At 41.7% G+C, this 20,110-nt stretch overlaps 1 protein-coding gene across 1 annotated transcript in view; it reads right to left on the reverse strand.

Annotated features, from left to right (window-relative positions):
• mpdz (multiple PDZ domain crumbs cell polarity complex component) overlaps window positions 1-20,110 on the reverse strand; it is a 399,568-nt gene that overhangs the window by 115,129 nt on the left and 264,329 nt on the right. The window contains exons 26-32 of the mRNA XM_085986223.1: window positions 15,831-16,008; window positions 12,749-12,859; window positions 11,818-11,907; window positions 10,011-10,115; window positions 5,673-5,759; window positions 5,374-5,445; window positions 649-826 (exon numbers count right to left, since the gene is read on the reverse strand). Coding sequence (XP_085842349.1) covers window positions 649-826; window positions 5,374-5,445; window positions 5,673-5,759; window positions 10,011-10,115; window positions 11,818-11,907; window positions 12,749-12,859; window positions 15,831-16,008 — 821 coding nt within the window. The remainder of the gene's footprint in view (window positions 1-648; window positions 827-5,373; window positions 5,446-5,672; window positions 5,760-10,010; window positions 10,116-11,817; window positions 11,908-12,748; window positions 12,860-15,830; window positions 16,009-20,110) is intronic.

Here is a 20,110-nt window from a genome sequence, read left to right on the forward strand (position 1 = left end):
CATGGGCAGAGGAAAGCACTTCCAATGCAACTAACTCCTTCCACCTTTTCCAACAATATTTAACTTTATTTGGTAGGGAAAATTTTTCTTCTAATTCTCAGTGTAGCCTCAGAGACACAGGATCGGGAAGCTACCCAGCTGACAAAATAGTCCTGCTGAAACAGTGAGGAAACACTTCCTTTTTTGGTTCTGGATACTAATGTGGAGCTAGTCATTTTGAAACTCAGCACTGGCTGCCTACACAGCAGCACCCAGTAAAAATGTTGGTGTTTCCATATTAGTATTCAGAATGGTGACTGACGCTCACTAATTCAGTGAAGCTTCTCACTGACACAGCTCACATCAGTGGTTCATTATCAGTTTTCAGAATCGGGAGTATTAGGCTTCCACAACATTGCACAAAAGAAATTAAAATGGAAGATTTTCTTCAGCCGGCAAGAGACATTAGAAAAATTAACCATGTGATCTTTTGAATGGGATAGTTGGAGTATTTGCAGTGCAAGGACTCACATTGAGAATACCGCCCTCCTTTAAGGTTATAATTTGATTTATTAGTGTTGTTGTGGTTTAAGAAAATCCATTGTAATGGAAAGTTAATATTTGATGTGCCATATTGCAATGTTTCCATTTTTTTCAGAAATTACGTACTCCAGCTGTAACCAAATTCATCATCTTCCTCCAATCCATCTTCTGACTTGATGCCCATGTTTCCTAGAGATGCCACAACATTGCTGGTCTCCTCTTTTTCAACAGATTCCGGTGGTAACAGCTGTGGATCTGTGAGTGCCGTCATTATTTCTGTCTCTATATCTGGCTGGCTGGAGGTCTATAGATTAAACACATACAGCACAGTGAAGCACAAAGTAAACAAGAAATGAAGAGAGCTTGAAATTATATTGTATTTCTACAGTCAGATATATACATTTATGTTGAAAAGCATTAAGGTTTTTAGTTAAATAACCCAACAAAGTAAGGCACAGTAGGTTACAGCATGAACAATAGAATCTCAACAGAGACACAAAATGGAAGCATTTATTTTCACTGATGGAATGGAAATTGGAAAGTGTAATGAATATTACAGCAATTTGATTTACACACAAAATGCAGTTGTGGCAAATCTGACTTCTGGTACCAAAACTATATACTTTGGAGTGACCATTCACTTGTTAAATTTAACTTCAATTCATCTCAGCTGAAAGGTCAGCTTTTGCTTAGAAGCCTCTTGAGAGTAAATAAAAACAGAAATCATTCTGAGCAAGGAACAACTGGATGACTGTGAGACTATAGTGAATACCAGGGGACAATGTTCCTAGGGTCAGTGCTCAGGAGCACCTATTCCCAGAGCTCATTGGTCAGCTAATAGGGACAGAGGACCAATGTTGCCCTGGACTTTTGGGTCTTCCCCTAAGGGACAGAGCTGTGCCTGTACCTGCATTAGGTGCAGATCAAGCACCATCATGGAAATGAGGTGGGAAGGGCATTCCCCTCCTGTCTTGTTTGTTTGTAGTTTTGCTGGTAGGATGCCTAGATTAGAAGCACGTCTTAAGATCTTGCAGCTAGCCTGTCTCTGATCAGAAAGAGGTAGGCAGTGGGCTTGCAAGCAAGTCCTCCCTTTTGTTTTTAGGGATGCTGGTCCAGAGGTTGCCGAGAGGCCCTTTGGCTGCTGCTTTTGAACAGCAGCCAGAAAAGCCCCGACCTCAGCAACTATTGCAACCTCTGCAAACCCCTCAGGCCTGCAGTGACAGCTGACTTTCCTGCCCTCGTTCAGGTACTAGGCCTTGCCAGAAACCAAGCATGTGCCAGGGGTGCCACCGGAGCATAGAAATGGCCCAGCCCACCAAATCTGGACACACAGAAGTCTAGACAGGCATAGCACATTTTGGGTGTGCTGTACCCATGTAGTGTCTGGGCAAATGGGGATCCAGGTCTCAGTTTTGGATAGCCTGATATTAATATACAAAACATCACAGTGGCATAAATAAATCCTGTAATTATATTGTCTGGTTTTGTCCCATTGTGATTATAAATCACAAAATCTATCTTTTTGACAAAATTTTCAATGAAAGTACTTTCTGCCTTTCTTGTGTCTCCCACAATATTCAAGAACCCTAACTATGAAGGAGACCTACTCACAGTCCTTCACCAATAACTATCTGAAACCAACCATGGCAGGACTTAATGGAGGAGCCTGGAAAGGCTCTCCCTTTGATTTTTCCACTTTGTGGAGCAGCATCTGGTCTCCACTCATAGCTCCTTCTGTGACACAGCTGAAACTTTGAGTTCAGTAGGTAAAGAATTGTAACTTGAAAAAATAATGATAGACCAATAAGGGGGGTGACCAGTATAATCATAAACTAGCCCTTTCATCTAAACTCGTCTCCCAGCCCCCCACCACTAAATACTAATATTTCTTGAAATGATTATTGTATTGAAAGACAAAGCTGTCAGTTGTTAGATTCAGCAAGCACATAAAAATGAGCCAAAGAAAGCTTTCTTTAAAAAAAAAATCACCTATGCGATAAAACAAAAATGTATCAAAGACACCATGAAAATCCTACAGTGAACATGAATAGTTTCAACAAGATCAGACGGCTACAAGCAAAGAAAGTGACTGTCCATTGCACGAAATGTTCCATTACCATTGTCATACTGACAGAAAAGATCCCTGTGCAGCAACACCACTCCATTACAGTATACTGTGTCAGAGCCTTCACGGTGACCCAATGCAATGTGAGATATTAGGCAAGTGATCATCAATGGTGATGTGGAAAGACTGAGAAAAATTAAGCGGCATTTACTCGTACTACAAGGTTTACATAAACTGTTTCGAGTACCTATATATTTGCGTTAATATGTGTTGCTAAAATAATAGATACAAATGGCATTTAATATTAAAGTTTCTCACTTATCAAAGATAAAATCTAACAGGGGAGGGTGGCATTGGAAGCTAATGAAACAGCCAAGAGATTACAAAAGGACCTGGACAATATTCACCCGTACCCAGAACTACAACAGATGAAATTCAATACAGCTAAGTGCAAAGATATAGACACTGTAAAAAACGATTGGGGACATACTTAATGGTTGAACAAGCTAGGGGAGAGGTTGAAAGCGGTCTGGGAATGATAGCAGAATCCAGGCCACATCCAGTCATTGCAGAGCAGTAATCAAATAAGCAACCAATGGTGAGCTATAATGCCAAATGAGTATAATCTGAAGACATCATGCTAAAGCTGTATAGGCATCTGGTTAGACTGAAAATTGAATACTGTGTTTAATTCTGGTCACTGAGCTGCAAGAAAAATATTCACGCTGTAGAAGCATTACAGAGAATGGCCATGAGGCTGATCACTAGCGTCAGAGGACTGAGTTTGAGAAAAGGTTAAAAAACTTCGACTCTTAAAGCCTTGAAAAAGGATCACAGAGATATGCAAGAAACTAAATGGGTTAGGAAAGGTTAATCCTGAGCACTACTTCCAAGTTAAATCATGACTGCAGGACAAGTGGACATAGGTCCAAAGTGATAAAAGTTCAATTGACCCACTGTCATTGAGGATCAATATCAGGCATTTTTTTAAATCCTATTCACTATGCAAACAATTACCTTTTTCCATCAAAACTAGCACTTTCAGTTTCTGAACCTCCATTCTCCCGTGAAACGAAAATATTATTTCAATGTGGTTCAATCCCTACAAGTCAACCATACACATACAAGTAAATGTGAAAACACCAGTCAGGGTCTGTAAAGATAAATAGGGGAAACTTTGTACTGATGATTTGCTCACTTTAGATTGAACTGCTTTCAAAATATGTTTTTGAGATTCTCATATCTGTGTTTGGCTGGCAGTGATCAACCTGTCCTCCAAAGGACTGCTTCAAACTGCACGTGGGAACATTACCAATTACAACCAAATGAAGTCTGAAACTTCTATTTCCAGTATGGGATGCAAACTTTTCTTTCTTGTTAGAAAACATTTGAAATAAACCCCAAGTTCTCCTGGCTTGGGAAGCTGAATTATTCTGGGTAGGAGGACTGTGTTTCTGCCACAAGAAAATTTTCCGTGAACTTTGGAATAATTTGGGAATAACTTTCCTGGAAAATATCTTTCACCTAACAATCTCATTTATAGAGGCTCTATTCATCCATAAAATGTCAAATATGAGATATCAAGGACAAAAATTATAGATGATTGCAAGAGTTTTGTGGTCGACTGAATGTTACCGACATTGGTAAAAGACCTGTCCCAAATGGCATAGGCATCTTCACTCAATGTGCCCTGGCAAACAGTGACTATTCCAGCCTCACTTCAAATCCACACAGGCACACTTTGCTGGTAGCTAGAAGTGGAAAACCCAACCAATTTTCTTTCTTACTGTAATAATCAATAGTGTGAAGAAAACTATAAGTATGTGTTTTTTTTTAAAGGAACAAGGTCCAAGTTTTTTTTACTACCAATTTGTTGGACAGCCTTTTTATTTGTATATTGAGATTAAACAAGAAAGAATGTTAAAACTCACTCCAGAAACAGGTAAATTAGAAATTAATATTTTTGTTTGAATCCTGATGGTTCCTGAACAAAAATATTATGACACGCTTACTAGACCGTTCAGGATTTTTAAAAATGTAATATAAGTAGAAAGCAGTAAAGACATTTTAAAAACCTTTCCCTCCAAATGTTCTCGCCACAAAGCGGCAACTCCTTACTGGGGTGTGACTCCAGAGGTGCTGGTCACTTTACGGTATCTCACCCAAGTGGTTATTCTTTTTTGAGCCTAGACAGTGAACGTTGGTAGGTTAGCGGCCATTGGGAGGCACCATAGCTAAGCTCGATCCTGTCCTTAGCCAACATCCACACAAGCACACTTCCAGAACCTCACAAAGTAGCAAATCAGGAAGAGGAAGCCTGCTCAATTTTCTCAATACTCAGGACATCCAAGGCCAATTGTAGTGCCCCTGCTGGCACTCCAGCTGAGGTCAACTAACATGGCACAGACCAGGTACCGAGCCTGGGTCCTCTCTGCATTGTATGGATCAGCTATTCACTTTGCAAAGTTGCTAAACCATTGGGTGAAAAATTGAAAGCTTAATTACAAAGTTACAATACACAACTGAAAATTTACCATTCCTTGCTATCAATTTCAACACAACTGAAGTGAACTGGAGCTAACTTTCCAAAAATTAAAGTACGAATCTGAGCATTTAGTGATGAACCTTAATTGTGTATATACTCAAGATCTCCACCCAAAGCAGCACACCCTTACCCATTTTAATTCCACTTTCCACATCACCCTTAAGAATCACATTCACATATAAATTACAGCACAGAATAGCCAGCCACTTCTGATCCAAAAACCCAGTGGGATGAGACAAACCTTAAGTGGACTGATTGCAAATGGGTTAGTTGGGAAAGGGCGTAGAAAAGTCCTAGCTCGATATGCAGAAACCTATGGCAACAAAACAAACACATGGTTGAAACGAGGCAAAAATCCTCATCTTCAGATGGTTACTGGTGATTTCTTTTTATTATTAAACTATCAAGGAAGAACCAAAAAATATTAATAATTGAAATCTGTAATTCAATTAACATTTTTAATTTATTTAATTAATCAAATACATGTCTCTTATTATCTGTCAAATAGGAATTAAGACCACATCAAGGCGATTCACTAACCTTGAATTTAGTTTCAGAAAATGGATTTTTGGTCATAAAATAGGGGACTTGACAGAAGGCCTTCTCATCATTTGAAGCCGTAGAGGTCTAGTAAAATGCACAAATTCTATCAGAAAAAGAAATATTCACAACCAGCCCATTAAAAATAGCACTTTGTGAAACAGCAGGTCAGGCTATAAGCCAGTACCACTAAAGAAAACATTTGCATCTTTAGGCTACTTCTTTAAATATTTTCTCTGTCCAAATATTTAAGTCACATTACTGATGGAATCAGTGGCTAAGGAACAGAGTTTGTGGCAGGAGCAGAAGGCAATAACTTCAGTTTTTCCAATATTTAATTGGAGGAAATTTCAGCTCATCCAGTGCTGGATGTCGGGCAAGCAGTATGAAACATATGCTTTCATTTCTGATACATTAGATACTACTTTTGATGGCATAATATGGAAACTATTATAAGTAAATAAATTAAGATTCTGGGGACCACAAATAATTAGGCATTAAGAAAAAAAAGATTCTAAAATAGAAAGGTTTCTTCTATGGGTCAGAGTGTTTACCCAGTGGGTAGCTAAACCATACAGATCAAGAAGTTCCAAAGTTCAATCCCCAATCTGTGATGAGTTAATAGATTCAGCTAAGGTAGCAGTCACGGCAATACAATTTGCCTCAGTGTTTCTGGGTTATGGAGGAAATATCGACCAGGGTTCCTGTTCTTGCTCACCTGCTGTTGGTGTACATGTGTGGAGGGAATCGGACATGGCTGTGCTGCTATTATTAAGGAATACCATGTAACTGCAAAGGCTCACACATGAATAATGGTCATGCGGGTCAGGTATCAAAGAGGGGGGACACTGACACCTGTGGAAATGTAATTCAGCTTTGAGTCAATGCCCGCAGCAAAGGAGGGGAGAAATTAGCAAGGGGCAAAGAAAAAAAGCATGACTTTAAAGCTAAACCTTATTGGATAAATAACGGTCCAAGGAGGCGGCTCACCACCACCTTCTCAGGGGCAATTAGGGATGGGCAATAAATGCTGGCCTTGCCAGTGACGCCCACATCCCAGAAACAAATTTTAAAAAAGTATATAATTCCAACATATCAAGAATAGCTATTATCACTCCTAAGGAACGCATCAGCTTTAAGATCTCCTCCGTTACTTTAATTTAAAGATGAATCTTAAAAAGCGACACTTACAATATTGCAATCGCATAGAAATCTATCTACTGTTGGTGTTTTCACCCTCTCTCCTTTTGTTTTCATCTCCTTCTTCAGATTCCCCACCCCCATGCTGAGAGGATGGAAAGGCAATCAGTTCCCACACTACTGTCAACACTTATGCAAATACATGCGACACCGAGTGGCACAGTGGTTCTCCCCTCATTTTCCCTCGGTGGGAAAACACCTGGCCTCCAATCAGCAGACCAGATTGTCCAACCAAGGTGGTTCTGCACAAGAAATTAGCAAAAATGGTAGCACATGGAATTGAACCTTATGACATGGGTTGGTAATTGGTTGGGAGATGGGAGAGTAGGGATAAAGGCAACATTCTCTGATTGCCGGGATGTGACAAGTGGTGTTCTCCAAGAATCTGTACTGAAGCCTCAACTTTTCACCATTTACATCAATGACTTGGATGAAGGAATATGGTTATATATCCAAGTTTGCAGATGACACTAAATTAGGAGGGATAGTAAGTTGTGTGGATAGGAGCGGAAAGTTGCAAAGGGACAAAGACAAGTTAAGTGAGTGGGCAAAACCATAGCAAATATTGGCAAGTGTAAGGTAAACTGTGGATCTGAGAAAGAAAAATTGGAATATTTTCTTAATAGCGAGAGACTAGGCGCAGTGGAGGAGCAAAGGGATTTAGGTGTCCATGCACACAAATCACAAAGTTAGTGCACAGCAACATTTCCACTAAGCTGCGCGGCGGTCTGCGGGTTTTCAACGGGAATAACCGCGCATGCGAGAAAAATTGAATGGACCACGCAGCCAGTTAAACGGCCCGTGCACCAAAAAAAACAGGAAACATTGGTGCACAGGTACAAAAAGTAAATAAAAAGGCTTTTATCTCAAGGGGACTGGATTTTAAAAGTGAAATGTTCAGTTGCATAGAGCCTTGGTCAGTCCCCATCTGGAGTATGCATTCAGTTTTGGGCATCGAACTTCAGGAAAGAAATATTGGCCTTTGAGAGAGTTTATTGGGATTTACCAGAATGATACCAGGGCTTAAAACGGTTAAATTATGAGGATAGGTTGCATAAACTTGGTTTATATTCCCATAAGTTTAGAAGGTTGAGGGGTGATCTAAATGAGATATTTAAAATGATAAAGGGATTTGATAGGGTAGATACAGAGAAAGTATTTCCTCTGGTGAGGGAATCTAGAACAAGAGGGCATAATATTAAATTTAGTGCTAGGCCATTTAAGAGTGAAATCAGGAAGCATTTTTTCCACGCTAAGGGTAGTGGAAATCTGGAACTCTCCCCCCAGCAGGTTGTGGATGCTGGGTAATAGAAATGTTCATGACTAAGATAGAGAGATTTTTGTTGGGTAAGGGTGACAAGGGACATAGATCAAAGGTAGGTAAATGGAGTTGATGTACCGACCAGCAATGATCTAACTGAATGGCGGAACAAGCTCGAGGAGCTGACTGGCCTACTCCTGTTCCTATGTGAGGAAACAAGAAGAGTTCCCTGTTTCACCATTTTAAACAATTCACTATTCACAAATAAATGCATTAATGTACTTTATAACAGTGTCTGATGGGAGCAGGACAGGAATATAGGAATTAGTAAACCAAGGTCCATCCAGTTTCCCTTTTATCATCGAAGCCTCGGACTGAACCTGCTTTGCAGGTTTAGGGTTACGGTTCCCGGGTCTTGGGAAGCCCGGCAGCTGCAGGGAGGTGAGGACAGTCTCGTGGGGCACTCCTTGTGGGCCAGGAGTACAGGAGTGCTTCCCCCCAGCCCCCACACCATCGGATCCCCGCCCTCCCCACACCCCTTGGGATCGTACCCCCCCACTCTGGGATTGGGGATCAGATCCCCCTTGGGATCAGACCCTCCACCCCCCAGGGGTCAGGGATCGCACCTCCCTTGAGATCGGAGATTGGACACTCCCCAGCGTCGGGGTTCGGACCTACTTGGTCTTGCGGCCTCCTCTGGCGTGTTCCCCACCCAACTGGGAGCCAAGCCTGTTAATCAGGCTGACTTCCGGGTGAGGAACCTGTCAATGATGAAAGACGCAGGCTGTGGAGTTAAATCTCCACAGCGTGTGGGGAAACCCAGGCTTCCAGGTTTCCCACACGCTACCGGACCCCTGTTCCCAGCATGATGGAAGGTAAAAATTCCCCCATTGTTTCCACAGATTCGTTTTGAATTTACCCTCATTCAAGTCCAGGCTATGTCCTCTGGTTCTACTGATCTGGACAAGGTGAAACAGTTAGTCATGGTCTGCATTATCTAGTTCCTTTAGAATCCTAATAGGTGAATGTTCTACTCAAAGTGAGGGCTATTTGTGTCAGGAAAAGGAACTTTTCTGCTATTTGTGCCCAGTACCAGCAACAAGCAATCCGAGATCAATGAGTCAGATTAAAGTTAAGTTTCTCTGCCCCAATTAACCTGCATCAACTCCAACCACAGAAAAAATGCCCTGTACTGCACTATTTATTCTTTTTTTAAAACAGTATCCAAACTTTCAGCCTCTCTGCATGCAATATTTTCTTCCATTCACTAATTTTTAGCAAATATTAGATTGAGTAGAGGTACCTCTAACTCAAAACTGCTCTTCTTCGCTAAAAGCAGTGAACAGAGGAAAATATATCCCTCCTGAGTATGATCATCAATTCAGTTACAAGTTAAGCAGTTTACAGTTGTGGACTCATTCGGAGTTAAGACTGCCCAAACTCACTATACACAGGACTTTAACAGCCAGCAGAGACAGGGTACTTCCAACCCATCAGTTAGGGCTGACATTGAACACAAGGCCCTTGAGATGAAAGGACTGGGTTCTAATCAACTGTATCACCTAGTTTCTCCATCAGAATAAGCTTAAAGTTTGCCCGACACAATATATTTTTTTAAATAGAAGAAAAACAGGAATATGCAGAATGACGTTACATTTCACTTATGAACCAATACAATACGTTTAGACAGAACAGGTTTAGAATACTGATAAAATATATTTTGTAATGGTAATTTATAGATATATCTTAAAATACTATAGTTAACTTTTTAGTTTTAAAAAGTAATAATTAAAATTGTAAAGAGTAATTAGATAAAAGCAAACACTCCAAAAAAGGTACTTAGACTGAACAGAAAGAACATGCAAGCATCATCCAACCTGGCTAATGCGGGTCTGAAAAGAGTCAGCAAATGGGTTAGTACTGCCGCTGCCGCTGCTTGATTCAGGCAAGGGGTTAGACTGCAGGAAAGACAAAGGTTGTTTCTGAAACCAAGACAAAAGTAAAGTCACAATCTGCAACAAAACACTCAAAAAAATGGTAATCCCTAACATCACAAGGTCCAAATAGGCATTTTCAGATAGGGACAAGAGTAAATTCAGCAATCCTGCGCTCCCAAAAGGATACCATGCTTAAAGGTGTGTGGGTTAGAGAATCGTGGCTATGTTGTTGTAATGCTGCTCTGACCCACACTCCTTTCGAACAAAACTTCCCACTGGGTGTATAGAATCACTGAAATTACTAGCCAGATAGTCCCTTCAACTTTTTTTTTTAAGGAACAAATTAATCAATTTCATCTCTCTCCTAATCCAAACCCCAAACCAATATTTCCTGTTGAATTAAGAATCTAATTCCTTAAAAATGGCTTTAATTAATGCCAAGAATATGAGGTGGAAATCATACAAATTGTTCTCACTTATAGAGAGATGCAGAAATATCAGCATGTTCTGAATAATGTTTTTATTCAGGTAATAAATTTTGTTGATTTTTATAACACGATACTTTTGAGATTTGCTAGCACCATAAAAACATACTGTTTCTCTACTAATTCAGGAGATTTGGTAATGGGATTAAAAACTACTGCCATACAAGTTATTTACGATGTAAACAAGGCTCATTTGCATTAATCAAAATAGCTCTTTATAGCATATTCTATCCAACGCTAAATTCTATTGCAAACAAAATCTGAATGTGGTACCTGGCTACATGCAATTTATGCAGTACTGTCTCTAAGCTGCTTTTTTCACAAAATATAGATATCAGAATGAAATGAAATATGGAGAATGAAATACTACATTTAGAAGGTAGCAAATGTGATCAGTGTTCAAGTATGAACTAACTGCAGATAGAGTTCTGTACTCTGGAAACTGATCTCGTCAGAAGAGGTATGTGGAATCTGTAAAAGACCTTGTGTGCTCACCTTCAATGGTCATTGTGGAGAAATGCACATCTATTTTGGGAAGGGTTCTCAAGCAGATTTAGAGAGTCAGATATTGTCGCATGTTTTCAGTCTTTAGTTTCATAGAGGCACCCAGCCTCTATGTTCATTTAACCACGATCACATCACAATGAAAAAGGTATAAAACAGTGCATTTCTATCTACCCCAGCTCACCTCCATTCCTTATTACAACAGCAGGAAACAGTTTCCAAATTTTACACCAAAATATATGTCAAGTCATACAGATTACTGGCTACAAAATTACATTAGACTAATATAGCTTTAAATATTACACTGCTATCAAGACCTACGACAAAATTAATTTGCATCTACTTCCTCCCCAAAATAAACACAAATTCATTAAAATAAAACAATTCCTAATGTATAAAGTCTCTGAATGATTATCTGAATGCCACAACATATAGGCGTTTCCAAAGAAAGCAGCTCCCCAAAGCAAAAGAAACATACAACAGACAAAACATTTGGCAAGAATGAGGGAACATAGAGCTAACGGTTCACATGCTACATGTCTGACCGAAAACTGTTGATCATTGAAAATTCCATAGAAATACCAAACTGTTCTGAGCAATTTGTAGTTTTAATTTTTAATGAATATTTGTTATTTGCTTAGTTCTAGAGCAGTGAAACATAAAACACCCAGCACACTGAACAAATACTGCTGACTAACAAAGGAGGAGCCAATGGCTTTCAAAAGGGTTTACTATCACACATAAAATGATGCCTTTACCTTGGATGAATCAAGGGAGAATGGGTTAGTAGAGGTACGTTTCTGCCCTCTAAGAGCAAATGTTGATGAACGATTACAGAGAGACTCTGGCTGGGAACAAAACGGATGAAATGGAAGGAAATGTAAATGATGTTAGAAAAAGATGAAAAAAAATTCAAAGAGTTAACACTAAAGGAATCAACTATATTAATGTATGTAGGGATAAGGATGCTTTGTGTACCATTCACAATTGTATCATAAAAATAGATATATGCAATATGAGTGTCTATATCCACATTTGCTGCACGTTTTACATTCTGCCACGAATCACTTTTCAGATAAAATGTTAAAAAGAAAACTGTAACACAATAGCATTCAACTGTACAACTGCTACTATTCAAAACTAAAGAAAACAATCCTGGTACCAGGGTATAACATTTCATTGACCACGCCAGGTTGGTTTGGCAACTTATGCAATGACTCGCCTGAAGAGCTCTGAAAATCAATCAAAGTGTGCTAGTGACAAAGCTACATAACATACTGACAGACACAATCAAAGTTTTTCTCCATTTTTTTGTTGTCCAGGTTCTCTGAAGTGTGCACCTCAAACTATAAAGTTCTAGTATTAGTACTGCTTGAAGTTTCTCTGTGAAGTCATCAAAATATGACGGTAGGTTGCTGTATTTTCAAACCCGACTGCAATATTTTCCATAATTGCCCCTATTATTTGTACTAATACCCGGCGACAATTGAAAGGCATTAGGTTAAATGGTAAAGCATACTACAGTATTACAGGAATATAATTTTTAATATAAGTAGATTGTACAGATGAACAACTTAAAATATAGCAGAAAATAAATTAATCTCTTATGTTAGATAGAAACTGTGATTTATTTAATTCATTGCGTAGCATGTAGTTTTTACCTCCTTCTGTGCTTTTCAGTTTACATACCCGAGGTCTAGTTATTAAACTCTGGACCAAAAACATCACAGGATTGCCTGCTTTCCGAATAGCTTCAACTGCCTGTTCATGACTAGCATCTCGCAAGTCAACGTCATCTACCTGCAAAATAATATTACATTAATTCTAAAAAATACTTTCTGTACTACAACTTACAGGACATCACACACCCAATCCCAATAAAACATATTGGGGGAGAAATTGGGTATAGCCCCGTTTGGGGCGCTAGTTCTGGCGAAGCGCAAAGCCTAGCGCCAGTTGCGATTTAGCGCCACCTGGCGCGATATTGGGTTGCAGCGCCCCTAAAGGTGATTGCGGCGCTAAATCAGGCACTGCATGCTACTCTTAAGGCGCTAACCCGGCGGCGCAACCCAATTTCGCGGCGGCGGGGCGCAGCGAGGGTGCTGTCAATAATCAATTTCCCTGAGACACAGTGGCGCCAGCCAGCTCTTAAAGGGGCAGGTCAATTGGCATCACCAGACACACTCACTGCCTTGTAGGCCTTCAAAGCGGAGGGAGCCTACCTGTGGCACACCAGCCTAGCAAGACATGGAAAGGGTGAGGCAGAGGGCAGAATGATTCACTGATGGGGCATTGGATGCTTTGGTTGGCGCAGTGGAATCAAGGCCAAGGAAGATGGTCGGAATGTGATTTATGTTTTGGACAGTCTCCCGGGTGTGAGAGGCAGTTATGTGTCAGTGTATTAGTTTTGCTTTCTGTTGCCATAGCTTTCTCATGTTTGAAGGAACCACATTTTGTGTTATGAAACACTTTCTTCATTTACAATGGCCATGCCTGCTATTTACATGCATCTTGCCCTTCACAGGCTTGGGGGTATCAGACCGGTTCCATTCCTGTTCTTGGAATGGCAGCAAGCATTCCGTGAGAGGGGCCTAGAAGCTACTTCTGATCAGCCTCTGACGTGCAGCCTGAGAAGAGCTGCTCGCGTAGAAGTTCAGGCCAGCAGGCATCTTCTCAGCCACCGACAGAGATGTCCTGCACCTTATCTGAGGCTGCAGATCTCCTTTCTAAATCGCAGCCTTCTGACACACTGCTCCTCCGGCATGTTCATGTAGGAAAACTGCTGTCGGAGAACCCTGCCAGCGTAAGGTCTGCTGTGGCGACGTCTGTTGGCCTTCCTCCGTCTGGCCATGCCCGCCCCCCTCTCCCAGCGTCTCAGTGCCCTTTCCAGATGATTCAGCAGCAGGACGTTCCCCTCCAATGCAGCCCCCATAATAAGTGCCCAAAGGAAGGTTCCCCATTGTCAAGGCTCACCAACAGCAAGGTGATGGTCAGAAGGCTGAAGATCGTCTGCCTGCGCTGGCTCAGTGGTCAAATGGCTCTCAGTGTGCAGCTCAGCAACTCTTTGTAGCTCTCGAGGAAGTTGTGCTCCAAAAATGGCTGCCGCTTTTAAACCACACCAGTCCCCTTTAAATAACGCTCCTCCAGCCCGAGAGCGACTTGGTAAGGTCCAGGTAAGCTGTCACGGTTAGTGCCAGGCGCTACGGAGGGGGGCGCCACTGAATTTCCGGTCCGGGGTGCCCAAAAGGCGTTGCACACTCAAATGACGTCATAATCAGCCTGCGCCCATGAGCGGGCGCTAAGATTTAGCGCCGGCGCTAAATGCATGCTCATTATGGGGCGAGGCGCTAGGCGCCTTGCGCCCGCCCGGAAATTGGCTAGCGCCCCACTTCTCGGCCTCTTTAGGCGTTAATCGGTGGCGCTAACAACCGAATTGCTCCCCCATTGACTAGTTACTGGTAGGTCCTATGCCTAACAATTTAAGCTAAGTTTCCATTGGGTCTACCCACCCCAAATGTTCTCTCCTCAAGCAACTGACTCATGATGGGCTACAATTCCACAGGGATTGCTTCTAGCATCTCAACTCAAGTGGGCACTCTTCAGATGTGAGCTTAAAAAGTGACTGTGACAAGCTGAGCAGCCATGGGGTGAATAGAGAGGAAGCTGCAGCTGAACTCGACTTTGTTATTTTCCCAGTCACTGGACATCACTCAGGAACAGTAAACCATGGCTGATCTTTCATGCCCCTCAAGACTTGCATCAGTTCTATTTGATAAGAGTGTGAAGTATAAAAAAGCAATATAATGTGAAACTATACAAGTATTAATAGGCTTCCAAGGGAGGGAAATCTTGCAACTAGTTGAATTGGATCTTGGTACATGGAGGTAGTTCCATTCAAAGAATTAACTGAATAAACAGTTTCAATTGTCAGCCCGTGTCCTATAGAACTCTGACTCTCCCTTGATTAATTTGGATAAGGTTAAGTGAGAAGTCTTATTTGATGCTAATCAGCAATGGCAAGAAAAGATGGGAAACATTAATGTGAACTTCAGTTTATTAAATGCACAAAATTCTACAGGAAACTTTGGTTTATCCGGAGGTTAACTGTCCAGAATGCTCGATCCACCGGCAAAGATCAGGAGCCGTTTCGTTAGGTTTCTTTTCTTTTCGTTGCTTTTTTTTCCACCAGTCAGGCTCTGCAAGGTCTCGCTGAAGCTGTTCCTAAGCTACAGAGGCGCTTGTAAGGTACGGCCGACTGTTTAGAAGCTGTCAGGGATTGTTGCCAGATACGGAGCTCCGTATGTTTCAACATTAGCGCTGGTTTGTCCGGCAGTTTTGATGGGACGGCAACAGCTCGGTCCCGTCGGTGCCGGATATCACAAAGTTTCCTGTACTACTATTCAACCAACACCTCACTGTATAATCATTTTTCATTGTACTAATTACCTTCCTCATCTAAACCAGCCACAAATTCAGGGTTGTGTTTTGTTTTATTGCAATTGTTTGTTCTTGGAATATTTAAAAAGTATCTCAAAGGCTGCACTTCATTGCAAATCCTTGGTTTCTACTCTAAATTTATCTTCTAGATCTCCTTTCTAAAACTGTGGGGTTACATATTCCTGTCTTAATTCTTTGTCAGTGTCCCCAACAGATCTCCATTAAGTGTGTTTACATTTCAACAATTAATGATATATTTTGAAACAGCATTTTTAAAAAATTGAAAAATATATTTCTAAGTAGATATTTTAACCCACAGTTGTAAAAAGCATACCTCGACAATTCTGTCCCCAGTTTTTAATGTTCCATTTCTTCCGGCCGGACTGTCCTCCAGAATGTGTTTGATGAATATTCCTCTCATGACCTCTCCATTACTAAGTCGACTTCCCATCCCTCTTCCACCAACAATGCTAATTCCCAAGGACTTTCCAGGCTCTCGCCATAGCTCCACTCTAAAATTAATAAAATAAAATAATGTATTTCCTTGTGGTTATTCAGAGCAGGACAACATAGAATCACTAAAAATAAGGAAGAATTTGGCACAACTACTAGAATTTCCATAGTGTCTTTAATGTATTAATTATCCCAAGGTGTTTCAGAGATGGAATGAATGGCAAGCAGAAAAATTAGGGAAGGTGACTAAATGTATAGTCAAATAGATAGTTTTTGAGGAAGCTTTTGAAGAGTGGAGAGAGCTAACAAGGCCGAATAGTCTAGAGAGAACTGAGTGTAAAGCCGGACAGTTGAAGGTCCTGCCACCACTGGAGGAATGGAGTAAAAGGCAATGCAAAGAAAGCCAATGGCAGAAGAGTGCAGGCTCCATGGAGACACGCAGGCCTGGAGGAGGTTGCACAGCTAAGGCAGTGGAGAGATATATACACAAGGACAAAGATTTTTAAGTCAATACCAAAGGGGACTAAAAAAAAATGTAGATACGGGGTGATAGTTGGCGTGGTCCAGGGTGGGCTTTTTAAAAGGTGTACAATGATGACAGCTTTGACGGGCAAGGCAACAGTATCAGAGGAAAGGGAGCCATTGATAAATGCCAGCGAGTACTGGGCTAAGGAAAAGTAGTTGTGTGGTTAGTTGCAGTGCACAAAAGATGGATCTCAGGGTAGATGAAAGTTGGGGAGCAGGAGGGAGAAAACTACAGAGTGGTAAAAGGCCTGGACTGGGATAAGAGTAGAGGCAGCCAAGCAGATAGTCTCGATCTTCAAGATGAAAATGTCCATGAGCACCTTACATTGCTGTTGGAGGTGAGAAGGGAGAAGCAGAAACAGAGTTTGGAAGAGGCAGTTTGTGTTCAATGCTGAAGCTTCCCTGCTTGACCATTTCCCACTGGGTGTCCAAGGTCAGTCCAGATACTGGTTGCCTGGACCTCCTATGGAACTGTTCTTATTAGCAGCATAGCTCCTGAATGCATTGGGAAACCTAAATTGGGGTCAAGGGGGTTAAAATCTCATTTCAAAAAATCAAGTAGCATCTACCGTGTTTTATTGCATTTGAATATTAGGTTTAGAGTAGTTATGGAAAAGGCACAATCAAACATGAAAATACTCAACTGGAGCAGGGTTAATTTCAGTGAGTTGAAAGGGGATCTGGCCCAGGTGGATTGGTAAAACAGTAAATGAGCAATGGGAGGCCATCAAAGAGGAGGTAGTTTGGTTACAGACTAGACACATTCCCACCAGAGGGAAAGGAAGGGAATCCAAAGCTAGAGCTCCCTGGATGACTCAAAATTTAGATTAAAATGAAACAGAAAAAGGAGGCTTATGATCAATGTCAGGTTCATAATACTGTAGAGAACCAAGCTGAATATAGGAAGTACAGAGAATTGCAAAAGGAAATAAGAGGGGCAAAGAGAGTGTATGAGACTAGATTAGCGGGTATCATAAAAGGGAACTCAAAAGTCTTTTATAAACATATACATAGTAAAAGGGTAGTCAAAGGTTGGGACCGAATAGGGACTAAAAAGGAGATAGTGGAGGCAGAGGGCATGGTTGAGATACTAAATCAGTACTCTGCAATGTCACAGTAACGGAGGAGTAGTAGAGAAATTGGGTAAGATAAAAATAGATAAAGAGAAGGAACTTAAAATGTGGCGGTGCTCAAAGTAGAAAAGTCATCAGGTCTGGAAGGGATGCATCCTAAGTTGCTGAAGGATGCAAGATCTTTCAATCCTCCTTAGATATGGGAGTGGTGCCAGAGGACTGCAAATGTTGCATCCCTGTTCAAAAAAGGGCAGAGGTATAAACCCGGCAGCTACAAGCCAGTTAGCCTAACGTCGGGGGTGGGGAAACTTTGAGGCAATAATCAGAGACAAAATTAATTGACACTTGGAAGAATGTGTTAATAAATGACAGCCAACATGAATTTGTTGAAGGCACGTGCTTGACTAACTTGGTTGAGTTTTTTGATGAAGTAATGGATGAAGGTAAGTAATGTGGTTGATGTGTACATGGACTTTCAAAAGACTTTTGATAAAGTACCACATAATAGACTTAGAATTGTAGAATCTTACAGCACAGGAGGCGGCCTTTCGGCCCCTCATGTTGGTGCCGGCTCTATGAAAGAACTGTCCAATTTAGGCCCACACCCCAGCTTTTTCCCCATAACCCTGCAAATCAGTTCTCTTCAAGTACCTGTCCAATTGCCTTTTGATAGTTCCTATGGAATCTGATTCCACCACCCTTTCAGGTAGTGCGCTCCAGATCATAACAACCCTCTGTGTGAAAAGATTTCTCCTAATTTCTCCTCTAGTTCTTTTGCCAATTATTTTAAGTCTTTGACCTCTGATTACTGATCCACTTGCCAGAGGAAACAGTTTCTCCCTACTTGCTCCATCAAACCCCTGATATTTTTGAATAACTCTATTAGGTCTCCCCTTAACATTCTTTGCTCGAAGGAGAACAATCCAAGCTTAGAGTCATAGAGTTATACAGCACGGATAGAGGTCCTTCGGCCCATCGTGTCCGCGCCGGCCATCAAGCCCTGTCTAATCTAATCCCATATTCCAGCATTTGGTCCGTAGCCTTGTATGCTATGGCATTTCAAGTGCTCATCCAAATGCTTCTTAAATGTTGTGAGGGTTCCTGCCTCCACAACCCTTTCAGGCAGTGAGTTCCAGACTCCAACCACCCTCTGGGTGATAAAGTTCTTTCTCAAATCCCCTCTAAACCTCCCGCCCTTTACCTTGAATCTATGCCCCCTAGTTATTGACCCTTCTACTAAGGGAAAAAGCTCCTCAGTATCCATCCTATCTATGCCCCTCATAATTTTGTACACCTCAATCATGTCCCCCCTCAGCCTCCTCTGCTCCAAGGAAAACAAACCCAATCTGCCCAGTCTCTCTTCATAGCTGAAGCGCTCCAGCCCTGGTAACATCCTGGTGAATCTCCTCTGCACCCTCTCCAAAGCGATCACATCCTTCCTATAGTGTGGCGACCAGAAATGCACACAGTATTCCAGCTGTGGCCTAACCAGTGTTTTATACAGCTCCATCATAACCTCCTTGCTCTTATATTCTATGCCTCGGCGAATGAAGGCAAGTATCCCATATGCCTTTTTTACCACCTTATCCACCTGTTCCGCCGCCTTCAGGGATCTGTGTACTTGCACACCCAGATCCCTCTGACCCTCCGTCTTGCCTAGGGTCTTACCATTCATTGTGTATTCCCTTGCCTTGTTAGTCCGCCCAAAGTGCATCACCTCGCACTTTTCCGGGTTAAATTCCATTTGCCACTGTTCCGCCCATCTGACCAACCCATCTATATCGTCCTGCAGACTGAGGCTACCCTCCTCGCTATTTACCACCCTACCAATTTTTGTATCATCCGCGAACTTACTGATCATACCTTTTACATTCATATCCAAGTCATTAATGTAGACCACAAACAGCAAGGGACCCAGCACCGATCCCTGTGGTACCCCACTGGCCACAGGCTTCCAGTCACAAAAACAACCTTCGACCATCACCCTCTGCCTTCTGCCACTAAGCCAGTTTTGTATCCAATGTGCCAAGGCACCCTGGATTCCATGGGCTCTTACCTTCGGGACTTTATCGAAGGCCTTACTGAAATCCATGTACACCACATCCACTGCGTTACCCTCATCCACACACCTAGTCACCCCCTCAAAAAATTCAATCAATTTAGTCAGACATGATCTTCCCTTGACAAAGCCATGTTGACTATCCCTGATTAATCCTTGCCTCTCCAAGTGGAGACTAATTTTGTCCCTCAGAATTTTTTCCAATAATTTTCCTACCACTGTGATATACCTATCAATTCAGTTCATGAAAAGTGACGAGTTAAGTTAGTAACTATAGGTTTTTATTGGCTAAATAACAGAGCCCACCCTCGTGGGTGATCGGATCCAACAAGGAGGAATACCAGCCAGTCGACCACCTTTATACCTGGGCAAGCAGGCGGAGCCATGGGCGGAGTCAGCTGTGGTCAGCCCAGGTATAACAGCGTGGCAAGAGGTGACCTTGTGTAGTGATACAACAGTGTAAACAGTGATAACCATAGTGTAACGATATAAACAGTGATAACC

The sequence above is a fragment of the Somniosus microcephalus genome, chromosome 1, assembly GCF_052327205.1.
Source record: "Somniosus microcephalus isolate GS21.2 chromosome 1, FLI_Smic_1.0, whole genome shotgun sequence".
Lineage (NCBI taxonomy): Eukaryota > Metazoa > Chordata > Chondrichthyes > Squaliformes > Somniosidae > Somniosus > Somniosus microcephalus.